This window comes from Schistocerca piceifrons, chromosome 5, assembly GCF_021461385.2.
Source record: "Schistocerca piceifrons isolate TAMUIC-IGC-003096 chromosome 5, iqSchPice1.1, whole genome shotgun sequence".
NCBI classification, from domain to species: domain Eukaryota; kingdom Metazoa; phylum Arthropoda; class Insecta; order Orthoptera; family Acrididae; genus Schistocerca; species Schistocerca piceifrons.
Window position 1 is genome coordinate 106,689,127 of NC_060142.1, and position 16,397 is coordinate 106,705,523.

General features: G+C 44.0%; 1 protein-coding gene and 1 pseudogene across 1 annotated transcript in view; one reads left to right on the forward strand and one right to left on the reverse strand.

Moving 5' to 3' along the window:
• Positions 1 to 16,397, reverse strand: part of LOC124798622 (probable cytochrome P450 6a14) — a 48,971-nt gene that overhangs the window by 15,278 nt on the left and 17,296 nt on the right. The window contains exon 4 of the mRNA XM_047262103.1: positions 8,511 to 8,732. Coding sequence (XP_047118059.1) covers positions 8,511 to 8,732 — 222 coding nt within the window. The remainder of the gene's footprint in view (positions 1 to 8,510; positions 8,733 to 16,397) is intronic.
• LOC124799425 lies at positions 15,621 to 15,738 on the forward strand (annotated as a pseudogene).

Genomic DNA, 16,397 nt, shown 5'->3' on the forward strand with positions numbered 1-16,397 from the left:
GTTCCTTTAATTTTGGACACCAGTGTATTTCATTTTTTATTCAAACTTCCTTCTTCTCCCTATTAACAAACGTAAACATGGTCCGCAGTAGGCTGTAATGTGAGGTTTATTTAATCGTGCGATTATCTTATTTCGACTTTACGTCATTGTCAGTCAAATTTCTAACATCTGTGTTTCATATCATTTTCAAATCACTCATAATTACAAGTAAAAGGTAGACATATTCCGCCATTTTACGAAAGGATCCACACTACAGTGACAACTTTTAGTACCGTATTCTAACCTCTGTTCTATGTACAATATTCTTCTAATTGCATTACTCATTTTCAGTGGTCTGTAAAAGAAGTCGCAGTTATTCTGTGGTGTCACCGCCAGAAACCACACTTGCTAGGTGGTAGCCTTTAAATCGGCCGCGGTCCGTTAGTATACGTCGGACCCGCGTGTCGCCACTATCAGTGATTGCAGACCGAGCGCCGCCACACGGCAGGTCTAGTCTAGAGAGACTCCCTAGCACTCGCCCCAGTTGTACAACCGACTTTGCTAGCGATGGCTCACTGTCTACATACGCTCTCATTTGCAGAGACGACAGTTTAGCATAGCTTTCAGTTACGTCATTTGCTACGACCTAGCAAGGCGCCATATTCAGTTACTATGAATGTATTCTGAACAGATAATATTGTGTATCATGTACCGTCAAGAGCGACGTTCATCATTAATGGATTAATGTTAAGTATCAAACTAATTACGTCCGCTTTCTAAATTCTAATTCCTTGTCATGTTCCAGACCTCACGTCAGTATAGTTCTTCCCCCCTCATGTCAGCCTGCGTGAACTACAACGCGTGCATTTCGGCCTCCACTAGTAACACGGTGTTGGCTCTTCTGCCAACACAACATATTCTAACCATATGCTTTATTTTAAATACTAGCGGAGAAACCAGGTGTTGCCCAGGTATTTACTTGTAGCAGTGCGTCCACGCCCACACCACGCAGCGTTCAGTCTTGTGCTTAATGTTCACGACGTCGACACTCCTGAACTGCTGATCTACGTATCGTCCAGTGATATAATTTGTAGGTACATTCAATGGCTTTTGTGGATACTGTCTGCAGAATGTGTTGCAAATGGAGTTAGTAGTAAAGAAGTAATAAAATTAAACTCCACGCACGATGCGGCAGTTTTTCACGCATCTCACTGTTCATGACGTCATATCTCCCGAACTAAGTGTAAATAACGTATAAAAATAACTCCTGAAGTTGTATATGAGACCTTACAAATAGTCTACATAGTGAGTGAACCTAAATGTGTTGCCGTGACACTCCACACGTATAAGGAAAACGTCTCAAAGTAAAATATTCACAGTTAATAAAATAGTTACTAAAAGAAGCATTTTACTTAGAGATTACAGAAAATACCTGAGACGCTTAGAAGATACTTGTTGCCTCAACGAGCTCAGCTAAAATTCAGTCGCAAAACACCCAGTAATCGTACACTCCTGGAAATTGAAATAAGAACACCGTGAATTCATTGTCCCAGGAAGGGGAAACTTTACTGACACATTCCTGGGGTCAGATACATCACATGATCACACTGACAGAACCACAGGCACATAGACACAGGCAACAGAGCATGCACAATGTCGGCACTAGTACAGTGTATATCCACCTTTCGCAGCAATGCAGGCTGCTATTCTCCCATGGAGACGATCGTAGAGATGCTGGATGTAGTCCTGTGGAACGGCTTGCCATGCCATTTCCACCTGGCGCCTCAGTTGGACCAGCGTTCGTGCTGGACGTGTAGACCGCGTGAGACGACGCTTCATCCAGTCCCAAACATGCTCAATGGAGGACAGATCCGGAGATCTTGCTGGCCAGGGTAGTTGACTTACACCTTCTAGAGCACGTTGGGTGGCACGGGATACATGCGGACGTGCATTGTCCTGTTGGAACAGCAAGTTACCTTGCCGGTCTAGGAATGGTAGAACGATGGGTTCGATGACGGTTTGGATGTACCGTGCACTATTCAGTGTCCCCTCGACGATCACCAGTGGTGTACGGCCAGTGTAGGAGATCGCTCCCCACACCATGATGCCGGGTGTTGGCCCAGTGTGCCTCGGTCGTATGCAGTCCTGATTGTGGCGCTCACCTGCACGGCGCCAAACACGCATACGACCATCATTGGCACAAAGGCAGAAGCGACTCTCATCGCTGAAGACGACACGTCTCCATTCGTCCCTCCATTCACGCCTGTCGCGACACCACTGGAGGCGGGCTGTACGATGTTGGGGCGTGAGCGGAAGACGGCCTAACGGTGTGCGGGACCGTAGCCCAGCTTCATGGAGACGGTTGCGAATGGTCCTCGCCGATACCCCAGGAGCAACAGTGTCCCTAATTTGCTGGGAAGTGGCGGTGCGGTCCCCTACGGCACTGCGTAGGATCCTACGGTCTTGGCGTGCATCCGTGCGTCGCTGCGGTCCGGTCCCAGGTCGACGGGCACGTGCACCTTCCGCCGACCACTGGCGACAACATCGATGTACTGTGGAGACCTCACGCCCCACGTGTTGAGCAATTCGGCGGTACGCCCACCCGGCCTCCCACATGCCCACTATACGCCCTCTCTCAAAGTCCGTCAACTGCACATACGGTTCACGTCCACGCTGTCGCGGCATGCTACCAGTGTTAAAGACTGCGATGGAGCTCCGTATGCCACGGCAAACTGGCTGACACTGACGGCGGCAGTGCACAAATGCTGCGCAGCTAGAGCCATTCGACGGCCAACACCGCGGTTCCTGGTGTGTCCGCTGTGCCGTGCGTGTGATCATTGCTTGTACAGTCCTCTCGCAGTGTCCGGAGCAAGTATGGTGGGTCAGACACACCGATGTCAATGTGTTCTTTTTTCCATTTCCAGGAGTGTATTTATGTCTACAGGACGAGCAACATTAACTAGTAACTGAGAGTGAATATTGCAGATATTAACAACATACAAAATATCAAAACTGATTAAATGCGTGTACTGACTGCTTAAAGGTTGCAACCTACCAGATATTTTTTCTCCTATCATCAAAGAATGCTGCAATTAGAGAGGGTAGTAAGTCTTCGAAATACTCAGCAAGACACTCAGTTAACAGATATGGATGAATATCCGATAAGATTACTGTCTACAAAAGAATACAGCGTAGTAACTAAGGACGGGACACTGAACCAGACTGAAGAGAAAAGAAATTTATGGCACAACATAACTAGAAGAAGGGATCAGTTCACAGTACACATCCTCTGCCAGCAAGGAATCGTCAGTTTGATAGTGGACAATATTGTGGAGCTAAGAACTGTAGAGCGATACCGAAGCTTGAACACCGTATGCAGATGAAAATGGATGTAGGCTGCGGTACTTTTCTCGAACTGAGAACGCTTCCAAAGGACGAGTAGTATGGGGAGCTGCATCTGACCTGACTTCGGACTGAAGTCACAACAACACAAGGCATGAAACTTCCCGCCAGACTAAAACCTTGTGACGGACCAAGACTCAAAATCGGGACGTTTGCCTTTCGCTGGCAAGTGCTCTACCGACTGCGCTACTCAAGCACGACTCACGAAGCTTTCATTCCGCCAGTACCTCATCTCTCCTACCTTCCAAACTTCAGTCGGTAGAGCACTTGACAATGAAAGGCAAAGGTCCAGAGTTCCTGTCTCGATCCGCCACACAGTTTTAATCCGCCAGGATGTTTCTTATCAGCGCACAAATCGCTGCAGAGCGAAAATTTCATTCTAAAAACTCCCCTCCCCCCCCCCCCCCCCCGCCACCCCCACACCAGTTTGTGGCTAAGTTACGTATCCGCAATAGGCTTTCTTCCAGGAATGCTAGTCGAAGCTTCGTAGTTTTTGTGAAGTTTGGAAAGTGAGAGATTAGGTATTGGCGGAAGTAAAGCTGTGAGGACGGGTTGTGAGTCGTCCTTGGATACCTGAGTCGGTAGATCACTTGCCCGCGAAAGGTAGAGGTCCTGAGTTCGAGTTACGGTCTGGCACACACTTTTAACCTGCCAGGAAGTTTCGTATCGGCGCACACTCAGCTGAAGAGTGAAAAATTCACTCTGGAAAACAAGGCACGTTTGAAAAGGTGACTTTTTAAAATTTATGTTCTCTGTTAAGGGTAGTTCTTGTCACAGCAGTATGAAGTATCGGTATAAATTTCGTAAATTTCTCTCAGAATTTCTTAAGTTGTCGCCAGCTCTCCCCAAGTTTTGATCGTTGTTTGACATTCTCTCACGCCCCTCCTGCCTGATCCCTCCCATATGTCACGACCTGCATGCACTTCTCATTCCTGTCCAAACGCCAAAGGGGTGGGAGCAGAATGGATTGGTAACTCTATCTCGAAAACAAACGGTGCGTTTCCAAATGTTTAGCGGAGCAGCGGTATGTACCCAGTGGTAAGACTCATTTCGGACTGTTCTCTGTGTCAAATTTATTGACTCCTGTGCCATACGGCTTCGCATAGAAACATCCGAAGCATTCCAGAAAACTTACAGAGACGTAAATAAAGTTGACAAGTTTATGAACTGCAGCTCCGGTTTGAAAATAGCGAGGGAGTGTTTATCAAATACGGTTTCCTTTCCGCGTCTTCATCAGGGTACGGAAATGGTCCGGAGGTATATCTACATCTGCATCTACATGAGTACTCTGCAACTGTCACTGAAGTTCCTTGCAGACGGTTCTTCGAGCCACCTTCAGACTATTTCTCTATCTTTCAGTCTGCAGCAGAGCGTGGGAAAAATCGACACTTACATCTCTCTGTACGTGCTATGATTTCACTTTTTTTTTTACGATGATCCTTTCGTCCTATGTAGCTTGGAGTAAATAACATATTTTCACATTTTGAGGAGAAAATTGATGCTAAAAATTTCATCTCACCGCAACGAAAGAACTTTTGTTTTAATGATTTCCACCCCAACTCGTTTGTCATATCCGTGACACATAATACAAAACGAGCTGCCCTTCTTTGGACTTTTTCGATGTCCTTAGTCAATCGGATGTGGTAAGGATCCCATTCTGCACAGCAATACGTAGGATACGATGGACAGGCGTAGTGTAGGCAGTCTCTTTAGTAGACTTGTTCCATCTTCAATACAACGCAACCTTTTGTTTGCCACCTCCACAACACCATCGATGTCATCGTTACAGTTGACATTGTCCGTAATTGTAATTCCTAGTTATTTAGTTTAATTTGGCAGTCTTTAAATTTGTGTGTGTGTGATGTAACGAGTGGCCTATATTTAATGGATTTCTTTTCGTACGCATGTACATGCCCTCACATTTTTCCCGATTCAGAGAGATGGTTCAGATGGCTCTGAGCACTTTGGGACTTAATTTCGGACGTCATCAGTCCCCTAGAACGTAGAACTACTTAAACCTAACTAACCTAAGGACATCACACACATCCATGACCGAGGCAGGATTCGAACCTGCACCCGTAGCGGGCGAGCGGTTTCAGACTGTAGCGCCTAGAACCGCTCGGCTAGACCGGCCGGCCCGATTCGGAGGGAATTGCTACTTTTCGCACCATACAAATATCGTGTTTAAGTCATTTTGCAATTGGTTTCGGTCTTCTGATGACGTTATTAGACGGTAAATGACAGTATTATCTGCAAAAATCTTCCAAAACGTTTACATGAATTATAAACAGCAGACGACCTATAATACTTCCTTGGGGAACGCAACATATATCTTCCGTTTCACGCGATGATTTTCCCTCGATTAGTACGCACTGTACCTTTCGGAGAGGAAACCACGAATCCAGTCGTACAATTGAAACGATATTCCATGGGTACGCAATTTAATTACATGCCTCTCAGGTGGAATGGTGCCGAAAGTTGTCTGGAAATCTAGAAACATGGAATCAATTTGAGATCTCCTATCAGTAACTCCTTTCTGAATTCGTGTTGACTGTGTGTCAACAATCCATTATCTTCGAAATAATTCACAATTTTCAAACACAGTATATGTACCAAAATCCCACTGCAAATCCACGTCAGTGATGCGGGTCTGTAATTCATCGAATTACCTCTATTTCTTTTCTTGAGTATTGGAGTGACCTGTGAAACTTTGCAGTCTTTAGATACGGGCGAGCGGTTGTATATGTTTGCAAAGGAACCTAACTGCTGTACTATCTAGATCAGAAGACCTTCCTTTACTAGTTGATTTAAAGTGCTTAATTATACTAAGCCTTTCTTAATTGATTTAAGCTGCTTCGCTACACCTAGTATATTTATTTCTAATTGTAAGTTACTTATGTTAACAGCTGTTCTTCATTCGAATTCTGGAATATGTACTTCTTTGGAGATGGAATTTCGGAAAACTGTGTTTAGTAACTCCGCTTTGGTGGCGCTGACATCGGTCGTATTCCCATCGTTAATCGCGCAGCGAAGGTATTGATTATGTGTTGCTGATAGTGTACTTTATATGATATCGAGACAGAGTTTCGTTGCGGAAGCTGTTAAAAGCATCTCACATTGAAGTCTGCCTTAAGTTAAGAGCTTCAGTAAAATATCCGTAATGCTGGAGATTTTGTGTTCTTTTAAATCTGGCTGCTTTTTTCGTTCCTTTGCAAGTGTTCTGACCTCTTTTGTGTACCATGGGGAATCAGCAGCATGTTTTATTAATTTATTCGGTATAAGTCATCTACTGCTGCAGGTACTGTTTCTTTGAACGTAAGACACCTCTGGTCTGCAATTATATAGTCAGTTGGGAAGAATTTTTTAAATAGATATATTTCGGATTGACTTTTGGTGGATGTGGATGTTGCGGTGGACCTTGTGGTCATTAATCCCTGTATCTGTCATGATGCTCCCTATTTGCTGAGATTTTTTAACTCCTAAGAGGTGAAGTATTTTTGCGCAACCATTTACACTTAGAGTGGGGTACTGAAGTGATGAACCCAGGTTTCACTGCCCGTGACGATGTTCGACAAGAAATTGTCACGATCACCCTCGTAATTCCGCATAGATCGTCCTTCGTTGATCTTTATGGTCTTTAGTTAGGCAGCTAGGAACTCAATGGGCACGTACCTTTGAGCACCCCAACTGGTGGATGAGATTGTCAGCACTACCAACAGAGACGTTCAGTTGTGCAGCGAAGCGTTTGATTGTGATCCGTCGATCATCTCGAATTAGAGCGTCCACACGTTCCAACATTTCAAGAGTAACTGCTGCGTGATGCTATTCGGCACACGATAGATCGGACAGGTTTACACGTACCATGTTGCAATGATGACAGACGCCTCGCCCAACGAATCACGATGTTTTTGTTCACTGCCAGGTCTCCGTAAACATTGTGCAAGCGCCTACGAATATCAGCGATACTCTTGTTTTCCGCCAAAAGAAACTCAGTGACAGCTCTCTGCTTGGAACGCAAGTAGGTTACAAACGCCATTTCGAAGTCTGCGTATAGAGTCGCTACCTACACGAACTTCGTGAAACTATAGGGGCTGAAGCGGGTAGACTCCACTACGTCCCACAACAAATTCCGCATTTTTTGAACCGAAATTGGTAGGGAGAAAAATTTGTTGCATTGCTTATTGACCGCCCCTCGTATAAATATGCACGAATTATACACAGCGAAATGAGCAAAAAAACTTTTAACTGTTCTCTTAGGTGGCAGCTTTACCACCACTTCGTAAATCGCAAAAGATTACGAAAAATAAAACCGTATGCCCTAAACCGTGTAGCGTGTTGCTTTTAATCGAAAATATTGCATTTTCTTATGAACTAATACGCTAACAAATTGCATTTAGTTCGTTTATTTTCCTCAAGAGGGACTACATCTGCGACCATTCGACACTAGCTCCTAGATTATCTAGAAGAATCGCAACACAGTCCTGGTTCACCGTATGCTTACGTACCGCCTAGACTAATACAGTTGTTCAGATGCAGGTAATATACAGAAATTGTGCTGGCGTAAGCTGTCGCCAGCATACCGGTAGGCAAAGATACAGCTCGACGATCGATAGTAGGCGCTGGATGAAGCGCGCCTATCACGTGAGAGGCCAGAGACACACCGACAAACAATACGCCGCCAACGCCCTCTCGACAGCAGGTATTTAGACCGCCCCCGCTGATTGGAGCGCCTCACTGATTCTCTCAGGCTACGACAGTGCATAACGACAAGAAGTGTGACTATACCACTGAGACTAAAGTTTTTAGTACCAAGATTACCGATATGTCTGCAATAGTACTACTGCTGAGGAACTGGTAACACGAATATGAAAATTAAATATGAATATTAAAATTAAGTAGCAGCTTCAGGTAAGTAAAGAACCATATTAATCCACGTGCGCATTTGTGTTGTAGAAAGAGGATGCAGGCCACCCATAACAACGTCCTCTCCCTTGATTCCTTACGGTACAAGACTCTACAGCAGAAATGTTTTCATGTGTAAAGTACCAGAACCAGTGCTACACTTATCCGCTACAAGGCAGACCAGCGTGATGTGAGTCAAAAATGTTGCGGCAGAAATTCCTACGTACCTGCAACGACTTTTTCGAGGTAGGGCATGCTATTAACTGCCTCATAGGTGATTTGCCCACCGTGCTGCTTCAGAACTGCGTCGATTTCCGTCTGCAGACGCGCTTGATCCTTCGGATGGTAGGCGAGTTCGTGGAGGGCGAAGCTCATGGTAGTCGAGGACGTCTCGAAGCCCGCGATGAAGAAGACGAACGCCTGGGCAGCGACTTCATCAATGGACAGTCCTGGAACAGTCCGCCGGGATTCTTTCACTCTCCCATCTCGCGGTGTTCAAATGGTTCAAATGGCTCTAAGCACTATGGGACTTAACATCTGACCGAGGGGTTCTAGGCGCTACAGTCTGGAACCGCGCTGCTGCTACGGTCGCAGGTTCGAATCCTGCCTCGGGCATGGATTCGAACCTGCGACTGTAGCAGCAGCGCAGTTCCCGACTGAAGCGCCTAGAACCGGTCGGTCACACTGCGACTGTAGCAGCAGCGCAGTTCCCGACTGAAGCGCCTAGAACCGCTCGGTCACACAGGCCGGCATCTCACGGTGTCCAGAAAAATTTTCTGTACTGACATTTCAGCGTTGCAAGAATTTCTAATGTCATTTTGTTTCAATGTAAGAACTGGTAAATGAAGAGCTAAAAAATTAAGAAAATTCCAGTGTTACATTGTTGATTTTCTTTATTTAAACATAAGACTTATCGCCTAAATATGTTTTTTATATTTCATTTTATCTGATTCTACAATCGTGCTATGATTCCATGTATTGACTCGTTCCATGACCATGGAGACTTCTTCTTAATTTGGGCCCACGGAACAATAAATAAGTAAATAAATAAGATTTGTAAGAGTAAGCATTAACACTATACACCTCTTAGTTTTAAGGTTCAAAGAACATAAATTTTGATATTACCTTTCTCACAAAAAAAAAAATGGTTCAAATGGCTCTGAGCACTATGGGACTCAACATCTTAGGTGATAAGTCCCCTAGAACTTAGAACTACTTAAACCTAACTAACCTAAGGACATCACACACACCCATGCCCGAGGCAAGATTCGAACCTGCGACCGTAGCAGTCCCGCGGTTCCGGACTGCAGCGCCAGAACCGCACGGCCACCGCGGCCGGCACCTTTCTCACAATACGCATGAGTCGAAACAAATGAATACTAAACAAATGTACATTCATTCAACCATTACTCTCTTGTTTTGTAAGCTCTTTCTATAACAGTCAATTCCATTGATAAAGCAAAGTTCTTCTCGGAAGCTTCCACTTGTTTTCGTCATTTTAATGTTTTGAATGACGGTTCTCGTTTCTGTCAAATCTCTTATTGCCCCGAATAAAAGTCGCGAAAAATTACACAGTGTCGTCTCTGCACGATTATTTTTTGAATATCCCTGGTGTTTGGAAATAAATTCCTGTAATTAAGGTAACGATATAACTGTTTCCTCTTTTTGAAGTTTCGTTTAGGCAATATTTGTTATAGTGATCTCAGTTCCGATATCTTACACGGTCATGGAGGCACAATCTTCTCCGAGTAACTTAATGCGCACCAGTGAGTGGTAACTTTGAAAGAAAATCATCTACAAACTTAGAAGTTTAGCGCATTTATGAAATTAGTTTCAAACTCGCAATTATCAGTTTAGTGAAGTGTACGCCTAAGTGTGGTTTGGATAAACCAAATACGATGGAGAATAAACTGCAAGCTGTCGTTTCATCACGGAAATTCTACAGAGGACCGAAACCTGGGAAATGTGCTGAATTTGAAGCTGTGATTCCTTTCTTTGTACAAGGTATCTGAAAAACATGTGATACCTTTCTCTCGACAAACAGACGTGCGAAATGGCAATTTCGTTTATAAGTGAACACGATAATCGTCCTTGAAAATGTTCAGCTAACTGAAGATACCAGAAGACCCTGAGAAGAACCATCCAAACAGAAAGATCGAAACGTCGATTGTGAAGAAAGAGTTTTAAGAGGAACTTGAAGCTGTCTGACAACTTACATTATTTTCCATTCAATGAGGGCTGCTACGAAAACCTGCAGACGAACAAAGAACGCTCGTATGGGCAAGATGTTTAGACCGTTCTTGGAGGGCAGGAGAACCTCCGAAGAACAAGACGTAAATTACTTAATGATCAGGTTCTTTTCTCCTGTTGTCGTGATAACGACGTTATCGCCAATTTCATCAGAACTAATCGTCAAGTTCAGACAAACCATGCCTTGACGATCTATAAAAGGACTAGGGAAGAACTTCGGGAAAGAAGCTTACACAGTTCTGCTCTATTTTAATTGCTTTACATTTACCACTGGCGAGAATTCTTTCTCCTCAAGACTTGGATAAAGGGGACAGTACAACGTTCAACCATTCTACAAGGCTACGGGGTTAAAAAGATACAAACCAAAACGGGATGTTCAAGAAACCGACGTACAAAGTGTGCAGAAAAGACTGTATTCTGGATCAAAAACGAGTAGTCATTGTTGGGTGAGCTCGATGCAGGAGACATCTCTGTTGTGGGCAAAAGTGTGAATTCCGCAGCCAAATCTATGAGATCCCTCGCTGAAGAAATTGTCAGTGGTATCGATGCATCCCTGTTTTCACTTCCGAAGGTAGAAGTAAGACAGGACGTATTGAGAATCCTACGGAAAACGAAACCGCTCAAAAGCAACACATCGGTGCGGGAAGGAGAGGGTCTTCATTTCATAAAGAGCGACAAACGTATTGTGGTCACCAAACCGGACAACGGAGGTGCCCCGCAACTATTAGCTGATCCTGCATACAGGAAAATAAAAAGAGACCTCATGAAATAAAACACAGAAAACGTGTAATTTGATGAGAAATCGACCCAGCTTTCCCGAGTCAATAAACAGGGTTATAACCAGACATCGAATCCGCAAACCGGATTAACGACGAAGGCCGGTGGGCCAGCCAGCCTGGATGTTGTTTTTAGGCGGTTTTCCACATCCAGCTATGTGAATACTAGGCTGGTTCCCACGTTCCGCCTCAGTTACACGACTCACGGACATCTGAACACATTTGCACTATTCCATGGATTACACTAGACACAGGCAGATGGGATACACTCATTCCTTCCTGAGGGGTATGGTGTTGAGTCAGGAAGGGCATCTGGCCACCCCTTCAAATTAACATGGTACATCCAATTAACCAGCAGACCCCGCATGTCGGGATTAGTGCTTGGAAAGAGATAGATAACCAGACAATACGAAAGAGTGAAATGTTTCTTACCTCCATTGAATGGAAAGAGAATTATTTCTGCCTTTCTCTGCAGTTTAAAACCCGCAGTAGTATTGGTACCACTGAAGACATTCCATGATATCTTAATAGATGTCCTACCATTGTGTATCTTCCTCCTTACGGTTTTTTTCCATATATTCCTTTCCTTGCTGATTCGGCTCAGAACTTTCTCATTGCTCTTATTGACAGTTAACCCAATTTTTAACATTCTTCTGTGGCATATCAAATGGTTTGATTCTGTTCTGTTCTGATTTTCCCACAGTCCATGTTTCACTACCATACAATTCTGTGCACCAAACATACATTCTCACAACTTTGTTCCTCAAATTAACGTCCATGTTTGATACTAGCAGACTTCTCTTGGCCATGAATGTTCTTTTTGACGGCGCTAGCCTGCTTTTTATGTCTTCCTTGCTCCGTCGGTTGTGGGATATTTTGCTGCCAAGGTAGTAGAATTTCTTAACTTCATCTACTTCGTGATCCTCAATCCTGATGTTAAGTTTCTCGTTGTTCTCGTTTCTGCTACTTCTCATTACTTTCGTCTTTCTCGACTTACTCAATCCATATTTTGTACTCATTGGACTACTCATTCCATTCAGAAGGGCCTGTAATTCTTCTTCACTTTCACTGAGAGTAACAATGTCATCAGCGAATCTTATCACTGATATCCCCTCACCTTGAATTTTAACTCCACCCTCGAATTTTTCTTTAATTTCCGTTATTGCTTCTTCGATGTATATATTGAACAACAGAGAAGAAAAACTGCATCCCTCGTTTACATCATTTTCAAAAAAATGGCTCTGAGCACTATGGGACTTAACAGCTGAGGTCATCAGTCCCCTAGAACTTAGAACTACTAACTTAATGACATTACACACATCCATGCCCGAGGCAGGATTCGAACCTGCGACCGTAGCGGTCGCGCGGTTCCAGACTGAAGCGCCTAGAACCGCTCGGCCACACCGGCCGGCTCATCATTTTCAATCCGAGCAGTTCTTTCTTGGTCGACCACTCTTACTGTTCCCTCTTGACTCACGTAGATACTGTGCATTACCCGTTTTTTCCTAAAGCGTACCCCTCTTTTTCTCAGAATTTCAAACATCGTGCACCATTTTACATTGTCGAAAGCTTTTTCCAAGTCGACAGATCCTATGGACGTGTCTTGGTTTTTCTTTAGTTTTACTTCCATTATCAGCTGGAGCGTCAGAATTGTTTCTCTGGTGCCTTTCAACTTTTCTAAAGCTAAAGTGATCGTCATCGAGCACACCCTCAGTTTTCTTTTCCATTCTGCTGTATATTACTCTTGTCAGCGACTTGGATGCATGAGCTGTTAAGCTAAATGTACGATAATTCTCGCACTTGCCAGCTCTTGCAATCTTCGGAATTGTATAGATGATCTTTTCCCGAAAGTCTGATGGTATAATGCCAGACTCATGCAGTCCACACACCAACGTGAGTAGTCGTTTTATTTTCACTTCCTCAAATGATTTTAGAAATTCTGATTTCATGTTATGTATCCCTTCTTTGACCTTAAGTCTTCCAAAGCTCTTTTAAATTCTGTCTCTGATACTGGGTGACCTATCTCTTCCACACCGACTGCCGTTTCTTCTCCCAGACAAATCTCCCCCTTATAGAGGCCTCCAATGTACTCCTTCCACCTATTTGCTCTCTGCTCTGCATTTAACAGAGGAATTTCCACTGCGCTCTTAATGTCACCACCCTTGGTTTAAATTGACTTTTCTATATACTGCGTCAGTCCTTCCAACAATCATTTCTTTTTCGATTTCTTCACATTTTTCAAGCAGCCACTTTACCTTAGCTTCCCTGAGCTTTCGATCTGTTTTATTCGTAAGTGACTTGTCTTTCTGTATTCTTGAATTTCCCTGAACATTTTTGTACTTCCTTCTTTCATCGATCAACTGAAGTATTTTTCCTGTTACCTATGGTTTCTTCGCAGTCACCTTCTTTGATCTAAGATTTTTCTTTCCAACGTCTGTGATTACCGTTTTTAGAGACGTCCATTCCTCTTCAGCAGAAGTGTCTGCTGAACTATTAGTGATCGCAATATCTATAGCCTTAAAGAACTTCAATCGTACCTCTAATTCCTTAGTACTTACGTATCCAATTTCTTTGTGCATTGATTGTTCCTGACTAGTCTCCTAAACTTCAGCCTACTCCTCATCACTACTAAATTGAGACCTGAGTCTATATCTGCTCGTAGGTACGCCTTACAAATCCAGTATCTGATTTCGGAGTATCTGTCTGACCATGATCAAATCTAAGTGAAATGTTACCGTATCTCCCAGCCTTTCCCAATTATAGATCCTCCTCTTATTATTCCTGAATAGGGTATTCGCTAGTATTAGCTGAAATTTATTGCAGAACTCAGTTAGTCTTTATCCTTGTCCCAAGCCCATATTCTTCTGTAACCCATTCCTCTGCTCATTCCCCTACAATTGCATTCCAGTCCCCCGTGACTACTAGATTTTCAGCTTCCTTTACGTACTTAATTACCCGTTCAGTATCCTCGTATACTTCTCTGATTCTTCTTCTTCAGCTTGCGACGTCGGCATGTATATGTGAATCATCGTCGTCGGTGTTGGTTTGCTGTCGATCTTAATGAGAACGACCCTGTCAATGAACTGCTCACAGTAACTCGGTCTCTGCCTTACTTTTTCATTCACAGCGTATCCTATCCTCATTATACCATTTTCTGTTGTTGTTACTCTATACTCGTCTGGTTATACATCCTTACGTTCTTTCCGTTTCACTTGATTTGCCCCAAGTATATGTAGATTGAGCCTAAGGATTTTCCTTTTCACATTTTATAACGCGGCAGTTGGGCAGAATTTTTACCATACCTCTCAAGAGGACATCTGCCATCCCTGTCAATCAACGCCAAACCGATTGCCTGTTTGCATAAGGTAGAGAGGTGAACCATCTCGTTAGTGACTTGCTCAATTTGTAAAGCTATTTCTCTTAAATAAATCACAAAATTTTTCTGAAATTATAACCATTTGTTTGTCTGTAATTGTACGTCATACCTACCTATTTCGTCTGATTCGGATAATTCCTTTGTAGTGCGTCTTTTCTATTTTGCTCAGGATATACACGAGCTGAGAATATGCACTAAGATTCTACAACAAATGCACCTCAAGGACATTGGACAGCAGTTTTATGGATCTGAGTAACACCGTCAATGCCAGAATCCGCGTATTTCTCGAGTTGTGTCAGACTTCTTGTTAATTAAATCATCAGTGCTGCGGATCGTGTGGTGAGGCCAGAAAGGGGAAGCCGTAATGAGAATCTCGGTGTTTTTGTAGTCTGCAGACAATGTTCTGCAGAAGCTGATTTTAGCAGTCCCGTGTACCTAACGATGGCTTCCTAGGATGCTTATCTATCTTTATCTGGGCGGCTACGGGGTTATTCGAGTTTTTCCGCACAATACATTACAGGAGGCATTTAGAATTCAACAGTTCACTTTAATCCGTTGTGAAGACTTTAGTTAACACCTATACAACAACAGGGTGAGACACATCGTGTAGCATCCAGCACATTAATTTGGCCGATCCATCTTTCAACAAATATAATCTCTCACCGATAATTCTGTGCCAAGGTCGCACGAAATACGTTTGAGGGGACATGAAAACAGGGGGTGTGGGGGGGGGGGGGGGGATGCAGCGTCATCGTGAAGGTGTGGAGGACAATGGCATGTGGCAGGGGAGCTGAAGGGATAGAACAGTGCCAGCTAGAGTGAGGTACGGGGATTAGTCGATTGCTTAGACATGTATCTACTCCGCTATGCACTGCCCTGAAAAGCGAGTAGTGAGAAGTGAATACCTTTAATTTTCAGCCTAGGTGCTATACGTGGTCAACGGCCTTACCGCAGTGGTAACACCGGTTCCCGTCAGATCACCGAAGTTAAGCGCTGTCGGGCTGGGCAAGCACTTGGATGGGTGACCATCCGGTCTGCCACGCGCTGTTGGCAAGCGGGATGCACTCAGTCCTTGTGAGGCAAACTGAGGAGCTACTGGATTGAGAAGTAGCGGCTCCGGTCTCGGAAACTGACATACCGCTTGGACCACATGCCCCTCCATATTCGCATCCAGTGACGCCTATGGTCTGAGGATGACACGGCGGCCGGTAGGGAGCCGTTGGGCCTTCATGACCTGTTCGGGAGGAGTTTTAATTTTTGGGTGCTATATATGAATCCGTGCGCCGGATCTTCTTCGTATGGGATTTTGGTGCTAGAGAGTAATATTCATTAGGCTACTGCAGGACTGCAGATGTAGACCTCACAGTTAACAAAGGCGGCATGTTTTATTCAGCCGTCTAGGATCGGACAGATACCGGTTCCCGTATAGTATTACTGTCTTGTCCGTCTGTCAATCTTTCCGACTGTTAAGAGCCCTTTCTCTCAGAAAATTTATGTCACATACTAAGGTCTACAGTCCACTGGCGGTGTTAAAAATCTATGTCAGCACAGTCAAAAGCTAGGCCATTTCTGTCACATATTTTGATACTCGCAAACTCACATGTCGAAACCCATAAAGTAATTCCCATTGTCCTAGAATCATGAATTTTCGCAGGACGCAACGTTTCACGGGACAAGTAAAGGGAAAAAAATTCTAAAATTGTTAGTTTGTA